Source organism: Pezoporus occidentalis, unplaced genomic scaffold (genome assembly GCF_034315485.1).
Source record: "Pezoporus occidentalis ecotype Australia unplaced genomic scaffold, CSIRO_AGI_Poc_V1 ctg159, whole genome shotgun sequence".
NCBI classification, from domain to species: Eukaryota; Metazoa; Chordata; class Aves; order Psittaciformes; family Psittacidae; genus Pezoporus; species Pezoporus occidentalis.
The window spans coordinates 639,302-661,569 of NW_026913415.1; the positions used below are offsets into that span (position 1 = coordinate 639,302).

A 22,268-nucleotide genomic window follows, 5' to 3' on the forward strand; every position below is an offset into this window, starting at 1 on the left:
GATATAAAGAGAAGTTCTTTACTGTGAGGGTGGTGAGGCACTGGAATGGGTTGCCCAGGGAAGCTGTGAATGCTCCATCCCTGGCAGTGTTCAAGGCCAGGTTGGACAGAGCCTCGGGTGACATGGTTCAGTGTGAGGTGTCCCTGCCCATGTCAGGGGGGTTGGAACTGGATGATCTTAAGGTCCTTTCCAACCCGAACTATTCTATGATTCTATTCTGTGATTCTATGAACACTGCCAGGGATGGGGCAGCCACAGCTTCTCTGGGCACCCTGTGCCAGCGCCTCAGCACCCTCCCAGGGAAGAGCTTCTGCCTAAGAGCTCATCTCAGTCTCCCCTCTGGCAGGTTAAAGCCATTACCCTTGGCCTGTCCCTACAGGCCCTTGCAAAAAGTCCCGTTCCAGGTTTCCTGCAGCCCCTTTAGGTATTAGACCACTCTTTTTCCTTTGAGACAAAGGCAGACTTCAGAGCCTGTGAATTCATTCATCGCATCTCCAGTAATGCCAGGCTGTGCCTCAGCATCTCTCAGGATTGATGGCCTAGCCCCGGAAGGGAGCAGGAGTCAGATTGTAATATTGCTGAGACTGTAAACTCAGGGCTTCTCGTGCAGGTCTCTGGAGAGCCAGCAAATAGCATCATTTCTCACTAGCAGAGGTGATAGTGGTTGCACAGCAGGGTTTCAAAGCAATTAACAATAAAACCTGAAATGCTTTTGCAGGTTTCTTTTGGGGAAGCACAAGGCAGCCATTGAAGTGTACAATGAAGCAGCTAAACTCGATGAAAAGGACTGGGTAAGTGTTTCAGTGAGGTGCAGGCTGTTGGAGTGCACAGATGTTTCTGTGGCTTTATGAAGACATCTGCAAATGTGTTCCAAGCAGAGGTGAGCTCGGCCTGAGCAGATGAGGAGCTGCAGGGCTGCGAGGCATCACCTCTTAGCCCAGGCTCCCAGGCACGGCTGAGCCTCTGCAGTGCCTGCTTGGGATCACAGGAGCAAGGCTTCCTTTCTGCCTGCAGATCCCACACCTTGTCTGGGCGCACAGAGAACCGAGCAACATGTTTGGGCCTTGCAGAGTGTCAGTGCTCACATAGCCATGTTTATACATGAAGGAAAGGATGGGATGAGCTCGCTGTTTGGAAACCCTCAGGTAGCATTAAAACTTGGTTGTGTAACTGGGAAAGCTTTGTAATGCAAAACACCACTGAAAAGGTTGTCCTCAAACTGGCTGCGAGGGTTACTTGTTACCTACCAAGCATTGCCTGTTTTGGCAAAATGTAGGCTGATGCTAAGGAGCGGTATGCAAATTCAACCTCCTAAACAGGAAGACAAAAAAGGAAGGAAGAGCATTGCAAAGGGAAATGTGTGACCGTGGGTAAGAGGAGAAAGGACGTGGCTTGCAGTTAGTTGTGGGCAGCCTTCTGCAGGGGCCTGGTTTGCCTGCGGCAGTGTTGTTTCCAAGATAGACTTGGTACATGTGATCTCATTCCTGAAGATACCAGGCACTCAACTGACTTTGGCAGTGCCTTTGGTGTTCTGAAGATTCAGACCTGATACAAGGATGTGTTTGGTATTATTCAACTTATCCTGTGCCAGTCAACTCAGACCTTTTATACAGTGGGTCTTCTTTCAAGTCTGCGTTCCCTTCACTGACCAAACTACCTGCAGTATGTGCTTGACACCCTATAACCCTCCTTACAGCCACAGCAGGCAGACTTTGGTGGGTACTTCAGTTAGTTATTTCCCGTGCCTTCCCATGAAAGGAGAGCCAGCCTGTGCCCTTCCTCATGCCATCTCGTTGTGCAAGCTGCAGTAACCGGGAGTTACTGATTCATTACTGTTCTACACAGCTGGAGAGGAAAACACTATTCTAAGAGGGTTAATGGGGAAATAAGAGAGTTTCCTTTTAAAGGTCAAGGCTGTCTAAACTGATGAAGCAGTGAAAGGCTTACTGGAACGGAAAGGAGGAACTCTAGTGGACCTCGCTTTCAGCTTCCCAAGATGGGCCAGGTAGGGAAGGTGTCAAGTAGCTTGTCTGTTAAAGTGAAGAATTAGAGGTGTGATTGTTCCCTGCAGTGTCATTAGAGTGTTTGGGATCCCTAAGTGATCTTCCTACTCTATTGCTAAATGGTTTAAGATGCCAGAGGGGTATCAGCTCTACCAATGCTCAACTTCTAGTTTGGAAAACTAGGCACGTCTCCCAGTTTTGCCCAGCTGTGTGCAGCAGTGAGTGTATCGCAGTGACTGTACAGCTACACTGAGAGCCACCCATAAGGGCAACTTACTGAGCTTCAGAGACCTCACTGGGAACTGAATCACATCTCGGTGAAGAAACCAGTCTTTGCTCCTTGTTCTCCAAAGACCTGTCATCATTTCTGTGTTGTTCGTCTCAGTGGCCTGGAGTCTGTGTGCAATCACCATTAAGCTTTGTAAGTTCCTGAAGTAACTTGAATTTATAGGTTTACTTGATCTACACAGCAAGACGGGTGTGTCCAGGCACAGGGCTCATCCCCATGACTGTTATCACTGGCAGATTTTGTAGCTTGTGTTTCACAGAATCCCAGAATCCCAGCCTGGTTTGTGTTGGAAGGGACCTTAAAGCTCATCCAGCTCCAATCCCTGCCACAGGCAGGGACCCCTTCCACTAGAGCAGCTTGCTCCAAGACCCTGTGTCCAGCCTGGCCTTGAACACTGCCAGGGATGGGGCAGCCACAGCTTCTCTGAGCACCCTGTGCCAGCACCTCAGCACCTTCCCAGGGAAGAGCTTCTGCCTAAGAGCTCATCTCAGTCTCCCTTCTGGCAGGTTAAAGCCATTCCCCTTGGCCTGTCCCTACAGGCCCTTGTCCCAAGCCCCTCTCCAGCTTTCCTGCAGCCCCTTTAGGCACTGGAGCTGCTTTCAGGTCTCCCCTTCAGGAGCCTTCTCTTGTCCAGGCTGCCCCAGCCCAGCTCTCTCAGCCTGGCTCCAGAGCAGAGCTGCTCCAGCCCTCGCAGCATCTCCATGGCCTCCTCTGGCCTCGCTCCAACAGCTCCACGTCCCTCTTGTGCTGCTGCCCCAGAGCTGGATCAGAGCTGCAGGGGGGTCTCCCCAGAGCAGAGCAGAGGGGCAGGATCCCCTCCCTGAGCTGCTGCTCACGCTCTGGGGGTGCAGCCCAGCCCACGGTGGGGTTCTGGGCTCCAGCACACACTGAGCCCGGGTTATGGGGCCCTTTTTGTAATGCTTGTTTGATTTTGTTTTCATACAGGAGATCAGCCACAACCTGGGTGTCTGCTACATGTACCTGAAGCACTTCAACAAGGTAATGGAAATGCTCGTCGTATCTCCCTGGTGAATGGGAAGCAGGTTCCCAGGAATTTCCCCTTCTTTGGTAGTTGGAAGTGGATCATTTGCAGAGATAGGCATCAAGGAAGTTTTTTGCTTCAGTGTTTGTTTCTGGGAGCAAAAGTTTGGGAGCTGCCTCTGCTTTCATTGCCTGTTGAGTTACTTTGAGCCAGCTGCAGGGCAGTGAAGTTGGATGGTTGTGGAGTGGAGGCAGGCTTGTTGCAGGTCGGGAGGCTTGTCCTGAACCAGGATTTTTTTCAGGGGGCGTTTCTGGTTTTAAAGGGTATGTTTGAGAAACCTGAAAGAGCCACCTGAAACTAGACAGAAAACCAGCTGTGCTCCAACAGGAGCACCTTCTGTTTCTGAGCCTGTCAAAGCCAGAGCCATGAACACTGCTGGTTTTGTGAGGAGCAGCAATCCTTAGAGTGTGCCAGTTCCGTCTTCATGAGGAAAAAAGCGGGATGGTTAAGACCCAAACCATTTCCCCTGCATACAGATGCAGCTTGTGCAGAGAGTTTCAGAAGAAAACTTGCTGTCCCCTGGGTCTGCCAGGATTCAGAGAGAAGAGTGATGGGGTTGGTTTGCTGGAGGTGCAGCAGGCTCTTTTTGTCCTCCATGGAAAGGATTTGCTCCTGTATCCAAAGCTTCTCTTGCACCAAGCCTGGAGCAAAAGTCACCCAAGAGCATAGCTGCAGTGTGGCAGCACTAACACTGTTAGCTTTGGAGCTCATCAAAAGCTTGGAAGCTTGAAAGGGCGTTTTCTTTCCCAGGTCTGAGCATGCCATTCCCAGTTCCTCATTTAACCCTCCCCTGGGTGCTGGGGATGAGCACTGAGCTGTCTCTGACCCTCTGGGGTTACTTTGTAAGGGAAAATCCAGCATTTAGAAACCTTTAGTTCCCAATTTGGCCATGCTGCTTTCTGCTGCTCTTTCTGATGGAGTGCTGTGGCCCTTGCAACAAACCCCTGCTGCGTTCTGTGTTCGAGGCAATCAAGCAAGAAGCTCTGGAGTGCAGATTCATACTTGAGATGTGTTGCCTGCACTGACAGCTTCCAAACTTCCAAACTGCTGACACCTTGTCTGAGATGTACTGGTCACCATGGGCAGCAGTACTTCCATGAGGACATCTAAAATATAATGAAGCCTTCAGGGACGACTCTTCAGTAGGGGCTGGTAACAAATACCCTGTATTGCAGAATTCCATTAGTGTGACAGCATTTCTCTCTCTAATATATCATGTGCTCAGAGACAGCAGGATGCTGCCCCAAGGTGGCAAGATGATATGCTTCCAAGTGTCTCCTATTGGAGGGGATCAGTGTGTGCCTAACAAGAGCTGATTCCCTTCTCTTGTTTACTTGGCAATCCACGCTCATTGCTGGAATAAGCATTTTAGCAGAGGATAAACTGTAATGTACCTGTTAACCTCACAAATCTGGAGCTTCCCTCAAGCCAAACATGTTTGAATACAGGAACAGGCCCATGCTCCTCTCCTCCCTGGGAGGTCATTGCCTCTTGCCTTGGCTTGAAGCACACTGCGTTGCCTTCTGCTGTCCCTGCAAGTGTGTGGCTCCTGGTACAGGACTTGTTTCAACAGTTAGCTGGCTGGGTTCTGCTGGCAGGCTCTCCGAGCTCAGGGGGTGGTGGCTGTTCACTTCACTGGCTGCTGGGGGTTGCTCCTGAGCTGTTGCTTCCCTGCGGTCTCTGTAATCACTTTTTACTTGTTTTTATTCTCTGTGGTTGTGTGTTTAGGCACGAGACCAGCTAAACAATGCCCTGGAGCTCAGCAGACATGATCTGACTTACATGATGCTGGGGAAAATTCACCTATTGGAGGGGGAGATGGAGAAAGCCATTGAAGTCTATAAGAAAGCCGTAGAGTAAGAACGTATCCTTTTTTTCTATCTGCCCATGTCCCATCCTGTACCAGGAGGAACTTGATTGATGTCCCAGGTCTGAATTGAGGACATGATTAAAAAGGCAATGGTGATTATGGATTACCAGTGATGGTACAGTGGATCCTCTGTGCAAAGCTGGCACTTTCAGGCTCTTCAGCTGTCTCTGCTCTCAGCTGTAGTCCTGCTCCTGCTGACAGTGTGGCAGGGAAAAAAGGTAGATGTTGGAAGGGCCACCAAAGCAAAAGTGGAAAACTAAATGGACTGAGATGCCTGGGAGCAAACCTATCCAAACCTGACTTTATCCACTAAAAAGGCGGAACCTGGGTGTCTCTGTAACCCTGATTCTGTCAGAAATCAGTTGCTGGGTTTTACATGCTGTTTTCACTTGGAATGATCTGTGTTGGGGAGCGGGTGAGTAGGCAAGGACATGATGGGGTGGTGGACAGGGAGCTTCTCCCACCCCCTCGCTGTTTCTCAGTACTGATCTGTCTTGGGTTAGGGCATTCCTGAGCATCTGATTTACCAGTGCTTTTAAGGTGTAGTTCTGTAATGGAGACAAACCCTAAAGAAAAGCAGGGGCATGTCAGAAGCCACTGGAGGATCTACATTCTGTACAGGCTCTTTCCAGGCTGCTGCTTTACACAGCTGCTGTTGCACATCTGACCCAATGTCAGATGTATTGTACCCAATACGTCTGACAGTGTATTGGGTTGGGAGAACATTTGTTCTAATCCAGTATGTTTATTACGTGAATAATCCTTGCTAAGCATCTTACCAGGTTGATGTCTCTTTATCTCAGTGCTCCTCTGCCCTCCCTTCTTCCTCACTCCTCTGTTTTCCTGAGGTTTTTTGTGTTCTCATCTGCCTGTCGTTACCAGCTCCAGGACAGACTGTTGTTGCTCTGTGGTTACTCAACAACAGGCACAGGCCACTTTGTTCTGCTTGGGGTGTAAAGGTGCCAGTGTAAGTGTGTATATTACATTTCATAAGTCTTGATAACAGGGAGCTGAAAACTTCCTTCTTTTAAGGTGAGGGAGGCCACAAATACAGTGTCTCTTTCTGCTTTTTCTTTTTTGTTGTTCTTTTCATCCTGTTCATGTCTTCAAAAGCTACTGGGAATGGGGATGCTTTTAAAAGGGTTCACAGCATTGCTGTGTGAACTCACACAGCAAAGGATGGGGAGCTGCACACAGTAACTGAAAGCCCTTGGGACATATTTTGTCAAGCTTCTCTGTGCTGAATGGACTGATGTGTATGGCCAGGGTTACATTAACAAGTAGTGCCTCTCTGAGCACTCTGGTCCACAGCTGGTCTGTGACACCAGGTTTGTAATCATTTCATAGGGTGAATTAAAAGTCTGATGTTGAGTGTGTGTAGGTTCCATCAGAAATGCTGAAGATTGCATGTCCTACATGGCCCAGGAGGCTTAGGATGGTTTTACAGCTTGGTTTATGGGAGACTGTGGAAAATCCCATTTTCTATTTCCAGGTCACTGATGCAGACTCACACTGAAGCTTAACAAAACCACATTATCTTCTTATGCATCCAGTTCTGTTTCACAGAACTCTGTCGCCTTCCCATTTGTAAAGAGATTTTGAAATCTTAGGTGTCCTATCCCTCAGATGAAGCCCCCACGATGACAATTGTTCTAATGTTTGTATTTAGTAATAACAGTTAATTTCCTGGAGTGAAATGATGTCTGTATCACTCTCTGTGATGCTATAATGTAGCATCACAGCTCCATGGTCTGGTTTTACCTTGTTCTAGCAGTGCTAATAAGCAACCAGCTCTGGCTTTTGTATTGCAGGTTTTCCCCGGAGAATGCAGACCTCCTTACAACACTGGGGCTGCTGTACTTGCAGGTACTGAACCTGTTCTGAGGAACTTAGTTACTGTCAAAATGATCCAGGGTTTTTTTGTCCACCTGCCCATGACTTGCACACGGTTCTCTGAAGCCTGCCCTCAGCCTGACAGAGCTTGCTTTTCTCTCTCTTTTTCCCTTTTGCCACTAAAAGCAAGTTGATTTCCTGGACCTGAGCCAGGGCAGGAATTCTGTTTGGCAACCAGCCTAATTCTGTTATAAATCCTCCAAGTATAACAGAACATGACTAGTCATTACCTTGTTTCTGGAGCAGGAGTCTAGCAAGTTATTGTCCTGCAAAAGCAGCCATGAAATTGTTAGTGCTAACACACCGTGGAAGGGAATGGGAATCGATTTAAATAACAAAGGAATGCTTATCACTCGGGTCTGTAAAATGTATGGGAAGGACTGTCTCATTATTCCAAAAGTAAGCTTCCCACAAGCAAAGAATAGGCAGTAGTGCCTGAAAGGATTGATGGGCTGGAAATCTGGCACCAAATGTGGATTTGGAAAGATCCTTGAGCATTTCATAGAATCATATTGTGGAGTGGTTTGTGTTGGAAGGGACCTTAAAGCTCATCCAGCTCCAACCCCTGCCACAGGCAGGGACCCCTTCCACTAGAGCAGCTTGCTCCAAGCCCCTGTGTCCAACCTGGCCTTGAACACTGCCAGGGATGGGGCAGCCACAGCTTCTCTGGGCACCCTGTGCCAGCGCCTCAGCACCCTCACAGGGAAGAGCTTCTGCCTAAGAGCTCATCTCAGTCTCCCCTCTGGCAGGTTCAAGCCATTCCCCTTGTCTTTGTTTAGATGCTTGAGAGTAAAATGTAGATCTGGAAAAAAATTGCCTTGCTCCAGAGCTGTGGAAATTCAGTAGGAGCTTTGGATGTCTGAGGTGGCTGTGTGTGGATATAAAGGGGAGTATGACGTGGGAAGGGGGATCTGTAAGATGGAGGTAGCACGAGTATAACGTTCACCCTGTGAATTTAGCTGCCAGGTCTGTGCTGTGATTCATTTGTTCTGCATGCCTCTGGGTACATGCTCACCTTCAGGAGTGTTAAAGATGCTTCTACAGCTTTCCCACTTGCTGCTAATTACAGAAGGTGCTAGACTTGGATGCGTCAGTACAATTGCTGGCGTGACAGATGGGCTTCTCATCAATTTTTGTGACCAAAAAAGGACACCAGTATCCAGAATTTTATCCTGTTTGGACTGGTATAATTCTGGCATAACTCAGTTGAAGATTGTAGGATTTATTTAAGTGATTCTAAAGAGTCATCTGCTTTTATATGGGCAAAGTCATGCCCACTAACACTTGCAGCCTGTTGGAAGCCAAGGGAGGACTTCTCCTTCTTAACCCCCTTAGTCCTGTATTTCTGATGCTTATTTACTTCTTTTCCCAGCTTGGGGAGTACCAGAAGGCTTTTGAACACCTTGGGAACGCACTTACTTACGACCCAGGCAACTACAAGGTATGAGGAGTGGAAATGAACCAGTGGAATGATGATGAGACACCTCCTAAAGCTAATTCCAGTATCAGAGCTTTGCCATCCATAGCGAGGGTCAGCCTGGAGAGGCTGACAAGGATCATACCCAGAAAGCTTTCTTTGAAGTACATGTCTGGGACCTTTCCCTGGGCAGGGAGTTGGATGTGTGTGGAGGTAGGGAAAGGGGAAGAAGCAGAATATGGGATATTAAATTGATCCCTTTGATTTCTAATCTGAAGTTGCAGCAAAACCAAGTGGAATTTACTTTAGAAGGCAAGTCTTCTAGAAAGTGTTTCCAAAATTCCAAGAGCTGTGCCCAGGTCCCTCTGACTCTAAGCACAGAGCACAGATACAGGTGGTGTTGCATTCTGCTATTCCCCCATCTGCTAATAACCCTGTCTGTGCTTCCAGCTGTTGGATACAAATGTGCCTTTCCTTGCCTCCGGTTTGGAAAGCTGAGCTTGGCGTCTAGTTTTCCTCCCTGATTGTGAAACTGCTTCCCTTTTTAGGCATGTTACTTCATTCCTGTCTGCTTCTTCTCCCCTTCTGCACGATGCTAACAACGGGGAGTACTGAAACGTGCGGCTGACAAATGAGACACGAATGCAAGGCAAATGTTATTGTGCAAACACCTTTACACTTACAAATCTGGCGTGTCACTGTGAAATACTAGAAAGGCCTTCTCTAATGTGGTTTAAATAAATGTGTTGTCATTGCTTGCTTTTCCCCGCATGCATATTTCCATGAATTTTCAGTCTCAGGCAGGCAGTGTGAACTAGGCTGGCTTTGCTGCGGGTGTCTTGCTGGAGTGTGTTTTGTTCTCCAACTTCACTTGCACCAGCACTATTTCTCTCTGTGCTTGTCAGTAAAAGGAACCTATCTAGTGCATAGATCTCAGAGACTCAGACTGTCAGAGGTACTACTGTCACCCCAAACCAGACCCTCAACACTTCTCACCTTGTGATGTTTCCAAGATTGAGATAGTGCAGGAAGAAGCAGGCTTGAGTCCCTTCTTTCCCCTATCCTCTGCTCAATGTTGAGAGATTCCAGAGTCCTCACCTGCTCCCCACTGTTGGTTTTGGCTGCCCCTGGAAGAAAACACCTAAAGAAGTTAAAGGCTTGCTCTTGAGAGAGCTTTTGTTTAGTCACTTTGTCCTGTTGTCCTCTTCTCTATCTGGGAAAATGCCGTTCTTCAGCCTGTTGTCTTCTCTCGAAGGCTACCTTGGCTGCTGGCAGCATGATGCAGGCGCACGGAGATTTTGACGTTGCCCTCTCCAAGTACCGGGTGATAGCCAGCACTGCGCCTGAAAGCCCCCCGCTGTGGAACAACATCGGGATGTGCTTCTTTGGGAAGAAGAAATACGTAGCTGTAAGCGTCTGGTTTCCTTTCTTTTTAGATCTGTAGCTAACGTCATGCAAGAACAAGATTCCTCTTGTGGCAGAGGCAGGGGGTCTGTTTGGGAGGGCTGTGTTACAGCACATTCATTCCTTGTTTTCAAGGCTGTCAGTTGCCTGAAGCGGGCAAACTACTTGGCTCCCTTTGACTGGAAGATTTTGTACAACCTGGGGTTAGTCCACCTCACAATGCAGCAGTATGCGTCTGCTTTCCACTTCCTCAGTGCTGCCATCAACTTCCAGCCCAAGATGGGAGAGCTCTATATGCTCCTTGCAGGTATGTAATGCTCTATTATCCAGCTCTGTGTATGTCCACCTTAGGAGATGCAACTCTAGAGATACAGAAAGTTTGGGCTGAAGTAAATGCTGGGTAAAGATTAAACTAAGAAGCTGTTCCCCAGGAGGTGACTGGCAGGTATGAAGTCTTAATAGTTGTTCTCTCTCGGTGATGAATAGGAAGGTTAAGTTGCAGTCAGATGCAGATTAAGCATTAAAAAAGACTTTTTACATGTTAGAGTTTGTGTTTGGGTTGCCTAAGGAGTGGGTGTGCATTTTCAGGACTGATTTTTGGGGTCAAGTGAGACAAATGTGTCAGAAGCGACATCATGAGGATTAATTGTGGCAGCAGTCCCTGACAGCACCTATTTATTTGATGATGTCCTAAAAATTGTCGTAAAAATCATAGAATCCCAGACTGGTTTGGGTTGAAGGGAGCTTAAAGCTCACCCAGTTCCACCCCACTGCCACAGGCAGGAACACCTTCCACTAGAGCAGCTTGCTCCAAGCCCCTGTGTCCAACCTGGCCTTGAGCACTGCCAGGGATGGGGCAGCCACAGCTTCTCTGGGCACCCTGTGCCAGCGCCTCAGCACCCTCACAGGGAAGAGCTTCTGCCTAAGAGCTCATCTCAGTCTCCCCTCTGGCAGGTTAAAGCCATTCCCCTTGGCCTGTCCCTACATCCCTTGTCCCAAGCCCCTCTCCAGCTTTCCTGCAGCCCCTTCAGGCACTGGAGCTGCTCTCAGGTCTCCCCTTCAGGAGCCTTCTCTTGTCCAGGCTGCCCCAGCCCAGCTCTCTCAGCCTGGCTCCAGAGCAGAGCTGCTCCAGCCCTCGCAGCATCTCCGTGGCCTCCTGTGGCCTCGCTCCAACAGCTCCACGTCCCTCTTGTGCTGCTGCCCCAGAGCTGGATCAGGCCTGCAGGGGGGGTCTCCCCAGAGCACAGCAGAGGGGCAGGATCCCCTCCCTGAGCTGCTGCTCACGCTCTGGGGGTGCAGCCCAGGACAGAGATGGCAATGAAGTCCTTGTGAAGCATCAGCTTCTGTGTGTACATTTTGTTTTACAGTTGCTCTCACAAACCTTGAGGACATCGAGAATGCAAAGCGTTCCTATGAGCAAGCTGTGGCACTGGACAAGTAAGTCTTGCTGGTGGCTGTCAGTATTTGAGTGCATTGCTTTGCCTCCCTCAGCCTGGTTTCCTTTGCATGCTCTGTCCCTGGGTCTGCTTTGACCCTAAAAGGTTTGCAGTGAGGAAACATTTTTATTCCTGCAGTGTTTCAAGTGACAGTTTTAAGCCCACATTTAAAACAAAAAAAGAAAGAAAACAACCCCAAATTTCAAGTCAGCTCTGAAAAACTGAAGGGGAAATTTTGTTTCAGAGCAACCCAAAGCTGGTTTCTATTTTGCTGTTTAGTCAGTGAGTCAGCGGTGATGACTTTGGATTCCAGCCTTCCTTTCAGTGAATACTTGTACACAGCGGAGCAGATTCAATAGAAGAAAACCAGCCATTCCCAAATATTTTGACACCCAAAGTCTGAGCATGCTGCGGAGGAATGGGATGCTCTGGGTAAAGCCTGTTCTGAATTGGGCAGAGAGACGATTTTTAGCTTGGAGAATGTGGGCAAGAAGTTCGTGCAAAGCACAAAATAGGGCAGCAATGTGGTCCTTTCTGCTCCATTTCGTGACCCATCTCTCTGTTTGCAGTCCAGCTCTTAACGGAGCTCTTGGTTCAGAATTGTAAAGCTGAACCTCACAGTGTTTCAGAATTTAAGACAGAAACCCAAATTTGTCTCAAATTCTGCCTCTCTCCCCACTTTACTGGGGATATTTGCAGCCACCAGCATGCTGCTCCTGAGCCTGGAGTCTGTGTGCTGGCCACAGGGCGGTGGCAAAAGCACTCTCCATCTGCAGTGGCCACCACAAGGTGGCATGAGAAGGTGCTGGTCTCTTTTCCTCTGTCCTCTCTAACAGGGGTGCCTTGGCCAGGCTCAATTTGGGGAATTCTGGAAACTCCTAAGCCCATTGTAAAGGACAGCAGGTTTCCAAACCCACTGCAGTGCAGTTCTTGTGATGAGGTGCTGTAAATGCTTTCAGACATTTACTGGGAATTACCTGGCCTGAACATGCTGCATGCATCTGGCGCTGGGGTTCTTCATACTTATGCATCTAAAGAGCTACAAAGCAGGTAGTGCTTTGTAATCTGTTAAAATTAATTTGTTAAAATTAATTTGTTAATTAAATTAATTTGTAATCTGTTAAAATTTGCAAATGTGTTAAAATTAATCTGTTTCAAACGTGGTAGGTCTGTGCAGCCTCCTCCTTGGAACCAGGCCTGGGCAAACTGCTCAAGGCTTTGTACATGGATTGCTGTGGGAGAACGTTTGCAATGGTGTTGGTTGTTCCTACCAACAGCACTAAGTCCAGTTGACTCCTGGCTTTCCTACGCAGCCTTCCAGGCCCAGAAAGGCAGTGCAGGACCTTACAGACTGCTCAGACTGTTATTGTGTGGCTGAATCCCTGTCCCCACAGGCTTTCTTTGCTGGCATATGAAGAACTGCTTGGCTGGGATGAAGGCAGCCGTGTTTGTTTCCATTGCCAGAAGTCCTTGGTTGACATTGGCCTGGGTGCCATGGGTGCCACGGGGTCTGCAGTGGAAAGCATCTTGGAAGAACCTTTCAAAAAGCTGTTTCTTCTTAGTACTATGAGTTCTAGCTCACAGCTCTCCTTCTTTTTGGGGTTCTTTAGCTATTGGCTTTTTTCTAAGTGTCAGGTTGCTTCTCAGCTCTTGATGGTGAATTGGCTTCATGAATTTGAAACTGGCTTTTCCCAGATGTGTCTGGTCTCAGCAGGGTTTTGCTGTGTAGGTTTGGTTTCGTGTAGCTTGGCTTTTTGAGGGAGATGGCGAAGAGATGGGGTTTTGATTGTTTATTTGTTCATGCACTACTTCCTTTGCTTTGGCAAAGACATTGAGGAGGGGTTTTGTGGGATGCAGGAGCAGCATTCCAGCTCCACTTAAAGGAAAACCAATGGTTGTAGATGCTCTCAGATTTCTGCCAACAGTCTTTGTTCTTGCAGCACTGTCACATAACTTACTGAGGATGGAGAGTCCTGGGCTGCAGATGTCACTCCTATTTATTGAACAGTGTGAGCAGAAGCTTTCCCTTCCATGCTCCTCACAAAGGATGCTCTCTCTGGCTTGGCGCTGAGTGCGGGTGCTGGAGTCCTTGGATGGCTCCAGTTATCCCTGCCAAGCTCCAGGAGAGGGCACCAGTCCCTTGCTCACATTTCTTGAGCAAACTGCAAAGCGTCTCTCACTGACCTGTGTGTGGATACACGGGTTCTTGCATTCCATTTCTGTGGCAGATAATACACATACAGTCCAAAGTAAGGGTGAGATTCAGGCTGATAAAAGTCAGGGCAGTTTGTTGAGTGTGGCTTCTCAGGCAAGGATCAGCTCTCTGAGAGGGTCAGGTATTAATTACAGAGCCAAGGAGTCAGCTCACTCTTCCCTCCGGTTTAGTTTGCTCGCTCCTGGCTATGCCAGAAGAAAAGTTGCTGTTTGGGGTTAATGTGAAGAAAATGGATACTGTAAAAAATAAGAACTCAGGGAGTAATTTTTGAAATCATGACAGAATCCCAGCCTGGTTTGGGTTGAAGGGACCTTAAAGCTCACCCAGCTCCAATCCCTGCCACGGGCAGGGACACCTTCCACTAGAGCAGCTTGCTCCAAGCCCCTGTGTCCAACCTGGCCTTGAACACTGCCAGGGATGGGGCAGCCACAGCTTCTCTGGGCACCCTGTGCCAGTGCCTCAGCACCCTCACAGGGAAGAGCTTCTGCCTAAGAGCTCATCTCAATCTCTCCTCTTCATGTGCTTTTCTGCATCAAGAAGGGAGGCACAGGTAACAGTGTTATTTGGGGCTCTGGTCTCCTCTTCGAGTCCTTCACTAATGGGTATCACCTCCTGTTCCTCTACAACAGTCCGTACAGTTATGTGTGCTTGTACTGGGTGAATGAGGGAAGAAGTGAGGAAAATAAAATGTGACCATCATGTTCTGTAGCATGCTGGCTTGTAAAATACAGACAACAGCTCTGGATAAGTGTTACCGCAGGGAATGTGATGGATCCTGTGTGTCTGCTGCAGGTGCAACCCCCTGGTCAACCTGAACTACGCTGTCCTGCTGTATAACCAGGGTGACAAGAAGGGAGCCCTCTGTCAGTACCAGGAGATGGAGAAGAAGGTTAATGCCTTGAAGGAGAGCAGTACTCTTGACTTTGACCCTGAGGTATGTGCCCGACAATTGTCAGCAGGAACTGAGCAGCCACACCAAGGCTGGCAACAGCCGAGGAGGAAATTTGACTTTGGAGTCCAGTTCTGGGGAAGAAATTCTGCTTATGAGATTTCCAAGCAGAGCAGGCGCCTGCTGAGAGCTGCTTGCTTCATTCCTGCTCTTTGAAGCCCAGTGCTTCAATCAATACACAGCAAGACAAGATTCCCTCTTAATTAAAGGAATGAATTAGTGGGGATGTTTCCCTCGAGCACCATAGCAGTGGCCAGCTCTGCCATCTCTCGTTTTGTCAGGGGGGTTGTGGTGGTGTTGATTTTACCATTGGCTGAAGGGTTCCTGTTTACAGTGGTTTCCTCTCTTTGCTTCTTGAGATGGTGGAGGTTGCCCGGAAGATGGGAGTTGCCCTGCAAGCAGGGGAGAGCCTGGTCTGGACTAAGTCTTCTAAAGAATCTAAATCCAAGCAGAAAGCTACTCTGTCAGGCAAATCTTCCAGCACTCAGCAGCCGCTGGGCTCTAACCAGGCCCTGGGTCAAGCCATGTCCTCGGCTGCAGGCTATGGGAAAACCATGCAGCTTCCCTCAGGTACTTCTCTTTTGCTTCTTTTAAAAGTAGAACTGTGGGAGGGGAAAGGAGAAATCTCTCTTCCTTTGAGTAAAGAGTTACAGCACATGTGTAGGAAGGTATTGACTTGCTTACACAGCAGTGATGTCAGTATTTGGCACTAACTGTCCCAGATTTCTGAGTGAAGGAAGCATGGAAAGAAGGTGCTCTCTGTGGTACATTATACTGTCCTGCTTTGCAGGGGTGCGGAGAGCCAGTGAAATTTCCCTTCCTGTCTGAGCCACGATGGGCAGGACTCCGTTAGCACAGGGTTGAGCTCTTGCTCTGGACAGGGGTGGTTTCAGAAACCAGACCTCTTGTCTTCCTTTGGAAGAGCGCAGGAGCTGCCATGCACAGAGAGGTTGCTGGAGAGAAAGGGAATTAAGGACATTCTGAAGCAATTTATCATTCCTGTTACAAAAGTAACTGCAATTGGATTGCTTTGAAGCTGGATTACCTTTTAGTGGTGGCTCCTGGGCTGGAGCTTGCTCAGGAGGTAGTATCAGTGTCAGCCTTAGGAGCTGTCAGCTGTCACTGACAGCTGTCCTTGCTGCTTCTTGCTGGGGCTGGGTAGGAGCATCTCCTGAGCCACCATCATAGCCTGACCTCCTCTCACCCCTTGGCTTCCGAAGAGGAATGCGCTGGGTTCGTCATGGTGATGTTCTGTCACCACCAGTCTTGTTGCCTGCATACTGAAGCAGGAAAGAGGTTGTGTAATCCAGGCCTCTTGCTCTGCTCCCCCCTAAGGACCTGTTCCACTTCTCATGCATGGAACAAACTTCCCATGCAGGGAAGACTTAGCCAGAAAAGCTGTAAAATAAAATGTAACAGGAGTTTAGGGCTTACCTGAAGGACCTCATTACCCATATTGGAGAAGGGAGCTGATTCAAATCATCACTTGTCAGCATAAAGCTAAGTACAGAAACAGGTTGAGCATGGCAGTGTCCTGTTTTGATTTTATTCTCAAAGCAGCTACTTGAACCACCTGAAATCTCTCCCTGAATGTGCTAAAACTGTGAACTAGGAATGATACCTGAGTATAAACCAGCTTCAGTGGAACTGTTTTCCTTTCCAAAGCGTGAATTAATGTCTAAGCTTGTACTGATTTACCACAGCAGCCCAGCTGAATGAGATACTGGGCTTCCCTTCATCAGAGCTTTGGGTACTGTGAGGTCTCTGCCTCAGTAACTCACAAGAGTTAAGTGCTATTCGTAGGCAGAAGAAACCTGAGAGGAACTGATAGTTGTGGTCGTTCCGCATCTCCGTGCTGCCTGGAAGGGCAAAGAGATGAGACAAAACACGTGTAGTCATACAGTGACTGTAACTGTGTTCTCTCCCCAGGTGCTAGAGCTCCAGCCCCACTTGCAAAGTCTCCCTCACTGCCTCTGGAACCAGAACCAGGCTCGGAAATGAGCCCCAAGGAAACTCCGGCACCAGCAGCGGCTGAGGAGCAGAGGAAAGAGAAGCGCAAGAGCTCCCAGGCAGTGGAGTAGGAGGGACTGTGGTCAGGACAGGCAGGTGCAGGAGTGCTTGCCCTGATCCTCAGGGGCTTCACCCCACTGTCAGTCCCTCTAAATACAGCAGTTCCTGTTGATGATTTTAGCACATGGTCTCTACCTTATCCCAAGGGGTAGTTGCAGCAATCAGAAGAGGTTTCTGTGTAGCTGCTGTTACTGTGGTCACAGCTTACTACAAGAGGCTGGAGGCTGGAGATCCATCTATCCCCAGGGCTGGCAGTCTTCAGGGGTTTGATGTAAGTCCTCCAGAAGGATGCTGAGGTACCCTGTATGATTAGAAAACCCAGCAGTAGTGACTTAGCATCCTGGACCCCGAAGAGATCAAACCCTTCCAGTGGCTGAACTTGTAAGCATGGAGGAAGCCCTACAGAAGCTGTATGAAGGTCAGTGTAATAATGCTCAGAGAGGGGTGAAGGTAGCACCTCACCAGGGCAAGTGCAGAGCAGGAAGCCAGGCTCAAGACTAGCACAGCCTGGCTTACCGTTAAGGTTAAGCTTCTCTGTGGGAGCTAAGCAGGTTGTAAAGCTGACCTATGGCAAGGCATGTGCTCAAGGCTGGCTGTTGGGGAAGCAGCTAGCAGGAAAGTCTGCCAAATTCCTCATTGTGCTGAGAAACAGGGTAAATGAGCCTCAGGAAAGCTCTGCTCATGGGACTGGAGTTCTGCCTTGAGAGTTTGTGTTGCCCAGCATGGGGTGTAAGATTGGTTTGCAGGGGAAAAAATGAGCAAGTCCTTGCAGCAAAGATGATAGGTCAGCCTCAGTGCTGAAAGTAAATTGGTTTAGTACCAGCAGCCGTGCTCGGAAGGGTTTAGTTACACCCTCCTGACAGTTCATTTTAGGAGAAATCATTTGCTGCAGCTGCAAGGTGGCAAAGCAGCCCCTTGGTGAGCAGAGCAGGGGATTTTAATGCCCACATGGCACTGGAGGTGCTTTCAAAATGTTTTTACCCTTGAACAACCCAATCTCAGCCTTCCTCCTCTCTGCTACTGTCAGTTTGTTGCCTCTGGGATTTATCCAGAGCTTGATACAGGTCCTAAACCAACTGCTTTTGGGAACTAAAGGTGGAACCATGATACTTTACATCAAGTATTGGGTTAAGTAGTTTTCCTCATCCTCCCCGCTGCATACTGAGGCATGCAGAAGGCTGCCATGGCTGTGGGAAGCTGAAGCTTCAGGGATCAGTGTTTGCTGGTGAAGCCGCCCAGCTCTTTAAAATGGATTTCCTGCTTTTAGCTCTGTGCTGCTGCCTTGTGTCACTCCACAATTAACAAATCCAGCAGAGGAGGGCTAGTGATGGCAGCTCCTCCATAGCAACAATGGAAAAGCAGCATGACCACGGCCCTGGATACATTAACATCCTTCAGCTGTGCTTTGCGTTAGCTGCTATTATCCAAAATGACATTAATGCATCTTTAGAGTGCAACGAGGAACTAAAGTGCTATCCTGCTCCCTGGAGAGTGCTAGGAGAGTAGGAACCCTTCACTTTCTCCTCTGCTTTGATTGCCAAAACTGCCTGCTTATCTCAAATGTGGCTTTTTCCCCCAGCTGTCCTGTACCACTGGGTTTGTGTCAGTGCAGCTTCAGGGCAGCACTCCTGTAAGGCTTCCCTTGTGCTAGGGTTGAAGAAAACAGGATTTCTTGTGGAGCCCTGGCAGAATGGAACAAAGCCAACATGCAGCAGTGTGAGCAGGTACAGTGCAGCCACTTTAGTCACATTAACCATCTTACCTGGCGAGTTACTGCAGCATGGTGGAGTGCCTGTGGAGAAGAGGTTAGGATTGCAGAGCAGAGGGAGGCAGGATATGGCAACTCTTAAATCACCCCCAAAGCTTCAGTTCAGGATGTTCTTTCCCAATAGCAATTGATTACTGTGATCTTTTAGTCTTATCACAAAGGCTTTGAAGAAGCTCCAACACAAGGAACAGTGACCAGAGCAGGTTACAGGTGGGTGAGTGCCAGCGTTGTCAATACAGGAAGATTTTAGCTCCATCTGCTTATGTCAGTTTGTTTGGCTTTTAGAAGCTGCTTTGCCTGCCCTCTGCTAGTTTGGAGGTTCTGTAAAGGTGTTTAAAACAAATACATATTTTAGTGAGAAGCTTTTGCAGATAACTGACCAGTTTGTCTATGAAAAGGAGCAGCAGCACCTTGTTGCTTCCTGGATTTGAAGGGAAAAGTGAGCTCCATGTCTAAGGAAGCATCTCTGAAGGTGTAATTATGGTTGGATAATAAGCAGAACTGAGGGTCTTTGTCCTGTCCTCTCTCCTCCCCCTGGGTATGGTGATGATGGCCTTTGCATACAGTAAATTCATGGTATCTTTATGGAAAGCTTTTCTTATGTTATCTAATGATGAGAATGAGGCCAAACAGTTCTTTCAACTGGAATTAAGCAAGGGCTTTTTCAGCAGGCCTATACTCGCTCATTTAGGGAGTTTGGAAATCACACCTTATGTTCCAAAACCTGTTTCTGGCATCAGCCATAATTCTCATCTTCTCTTTTCGGCCCCTAATTGAAATTTGAAGACTGAAAAGAATAATGAGCTTAGTTTCTAGGGAAGCAGAAACCATCTGCTTCAGGAGGGTTTTCTCCCCGTTTTAGAAAGCTGCATATCCTCCAAGAGGTTAAATCAGTGCTTACAAGGTAGGCTGCAGCTTGACTGCCTCCCAGCAAAGAAACTCCACGTCCCTCAGACAGCAACACTTGGGCCTTGTTTCAGCCAAGAGTAATGACCTGTGGGCTCAGCAGTGCGTGCTCAACCCAGACAAACTGGCTTTGAGCTCCCTGAGCCAACGGGCTGCTGATTTATCATGCCCTGCTCCTGTACAGGATCTGGTTTGCCCAGCTGTGTTCAGTGCCAGGCTGTACTGAGCAAGGTGGACCTCGGGTCCTACTCAACCTCCTGTTCTTGTGGAAGGTGTTCAGGGTTTAGACTTCCCCCTTGGGAAGTGGGTTTCCGTTTCTGCTACAGAGACAGACAAGTCTCAGTGCTGAACAAGAAACATAAACTTGACTAAAATAATAAGCTCCACTCATAAATGCAGTACAAAAAGAAGATGGATTATAACTAGTTCATCAGCCAAGAGTTTTATATAGTAGGAAGCACAGTTCTGCCACATGGAAAGCTTTAGCACTCTCAGAGCAAACTGCACGAAACCCCAAGCATCAGTGTAGATACAGGTGAGGTTTGAACCCAGTTTTACCCAGGCTGCGCTGATGAAGGAGCAGCTTTCCTGACAAACTCACAGGGGAGGTTTTCGGGGTGCATTTTTTTGTCTCCCCCACTTGCACTTTAATGAGATCCTTCCTCCTCACCACCATTTGTGTTCCTCAGCTGCTGAGAGAGCTCCTCAGGAAAGGCTGATGCCAGGCTCAGTGTTCAAAGTGACAGCGAGCTGTTGGGAACAGACGCCGTCCCGAGCTTCCGGCACAGAAGGTAATGGTCATGCATGCTGTTTCCAGTCTGTGCTCCCTCCCTCTGCTGAGAGAGTGTCCTCCCACAGGAGTCTGGATCAGTGACTCCCTGAGGATTCAGTCTGGTCAGCACGAAGGTTCCACCTGAGATGTTACACAAGAAGCTGCTCCATCTGTTACGGAAGAGAACTTCATCTGATGTCTCTGAACAGACCAAAGAGTCATTTCTGGCTTTAAGATCAAGTTTTACTGAAGAGTTTCATCAAACTCAGGATTGCTGAAGCAGAAAGAGACAGGCATGAGGAGAGCAAAATAGGATGCAAATAGGGTTCCTCTGCCCCTTAGCACTGAAGCTTTAAAAACAAAGAGGAAAGACAACCTTTACCATTCTCATTTCTCTCTCCAGTAACCTCACTAGTTCTTGGATGAAGAGCACGAGACAGTCTTTGTTTGGAGTCTGTTCTAGCTGGTTTTAACCAGTGGTCTATAAACATATTTTATTTAAAGCATAAGCCTTTGGTATGATCACAGGTTTAAAACTCAACTGGGAGCTTTTACCAAAACATTAACTGCACTAAGGAAGAGCACAATTAATACAGCTTGAACCAAACAGTCACACGCAAATGCTGAGTTAATGCAGGATGCAAGAACAGGCCAGCTAAAGCCAGAAAAACATCATGCAGGTTTTGTCCATTTTTCTATGGTTCTTCCAAATGTACTCAGAACTGGATGAGTTTCCCTACAGCAGAAATAGCAGTGCAGCACGTTGTGTGACAGCAGTACTTGTGAGCACTGCTTCAGCACAGACTGCTCCAAGCACAGGGACCAGCAGCCAGTGCCAAGTCTCAACATGGAGAGGGACAGTTTGGCTGCTCACTCCTTGACAACAGACAGCATCAGTGCTCACCTAAGATGCAAGAGCCCAATAAACAACCTTTAGGGTAAGTGGAGTTCACAGAATCCCCGACTGGTTTGGGCTGGATGGGACCTTAACGCTCATCCAGTTCCAACCCAAGCTGCTAGCTTGCTGTCACAGGGATGAGCTCACCCATTGCCTCTGCAGCAAACAGTGTGGGGAATAAACACCTCCCGTGGAAACCCTTCTGTCCAGAACAGGGCCAGCTGAGGCTGGAGCTAGCCAGCACTGTGGATTTAGAGGTATGAGTAACCCACAAGAACAAACAGTTTTTGTAGAGACAAGAGGGGAAAGCAGAGATCAGTTCAAGGCTGGGGTTGAAGCTTTGGTACTTTTGCAACTGTTCTGTTTCTCCCTGGTGAAGGGAGCTCTGGGGGTTTGTAATCCATTAGAAAAGTTTGTTTAAAAACCTCTCACCTCCCAGTGACTTGGTGTGGGCTTTTTATTGCAAAATACACAACCACAAACCCAGTCAATGGAAATGTCATTGCTTTTTCCCCTTGTACAGACCAGACAACCCTCAGCAGCTATATTCACGTGTGGTGGTCAGCAAGGTCTGATACAGACACAGCAGCTTTGCTTTGTTGTCACTACTGCAGCTGGGCAGCAGTGCGAGGCAGCTAGGGCAGAAGGACTCCAAGAGACTCCACAAGCCATAATGAAGCTGGGGGGCAGAGGGAAGTGAAGTGCATCGTGTTCACAGCCTGTGAAACATGGAGCACAGGCAGGCTGCTGGGCCCTGCCATCCCATCCAGTTTTGCTGTTACATAGATTGTTTCAGGGATAGCAACGGTGTATCCTGAACAGGTCAGGCTTGTGAACAATTAGCCTTGGTAAGTGAATCTGGGGAGCTGGTGAGGGCTCAAGGCCTGATCAAAGCAGACAGAGACAGAGCAGCAGTCGAGCTGCTGTTGAGAAGTGACTTGGTGCCAGGCATTCACAGGCCAAAGAAGGAATATTACTTGGTGGGAAAGAGCAGAAGCAGCAGGAAGGGTTAGTAATAATCATCATCATCATGAGAGTTCAGCTTCTAGGTCTGGGTGAGTTTTAAGCAATAAACCCCTTCTTCAGACTTGGTTATAGCAATTCTTCCTTCAAAGTTAACGAAAAGCTGATCCAGGCCTGTAACCCTCCTGTTGAACACAAGCAGAACTTACTCTTGGACAAGTTCTGTTAGTGCAGTTATGTGATTTTAAATGGCTGCAAGTCAACACCAGTCCAATCCACTGGTTTTGGAAGGGAGAAGTGAAATCCAGCAGCAGGCCTGTTGCTGGTGACAGCTTGTGTGTGTTTGGTTTTGTTTCCAACTCAAGGCTCCCCC

At 48.3% G+C, this 22,268-nt stretch overlaps 1 protein-coding gene across 2 annotated transcripts in view; it reads left to right on the forward strand.

The window, feature by feature from the left end:
• The window catches only part of BBS4 (Bardet-Biedl syndrome 4), a 43,996-nt gene extending 25,055 nt beyond the window's left edge, over positions 1 to 18,941 (forward strand). For both annotated transcript variants that reach the window (XM_062612128.1, XM_062612127.1), the window contains 11 exons: positions 719 to 791; positions 3,238 to 3,291; positions 5,063 to 5,190; positions 7,016 to 7,070; positions 8,470 to 8,538; positions 9,770 to 9,922; positions 10,054 to 10,225; positions 11,286 to 11,355; positions 14,362 to 14,503; positions 14,878 to 15,088; positions 16,448 to 18,941. In XM_062612128.1, coding sequence (XP_062468112.1) covers positions 719 to 791; positions 3,238 to 3,291; positions 5,063 to 5,190; positions 7,016 to 7,070; positions 8,470 to 8,538; positions 9,770 to 9,922; positions 10,054 to 10,225; positions 11,286 to 11,355; positions 14,362 to 14,503; positions 14,878 to 15,088; positions 16,448 to 16,599 — 1,279 coding nt within the window. In that variant the 3' untranslated portion in view covers positions 16,600 to 18,941. The remainder of the gene's footprint in view (positions 1 to 718; positions 792 to 3,237; positions 3,292 to 5,062; positions 5,191 to 7,015; positions 7,071 to 8,469; positions 8,539 to 9,769; positions 9,923 to 10,053; positions 10,226 to 11,285; positions 11,356 to 14,361; positions 14,504 to 14,877; positions 15,089 to 16,447) is intronic.
• Positions 18,942 to 22,268: the final 3,327 nt, after the last annotated feature.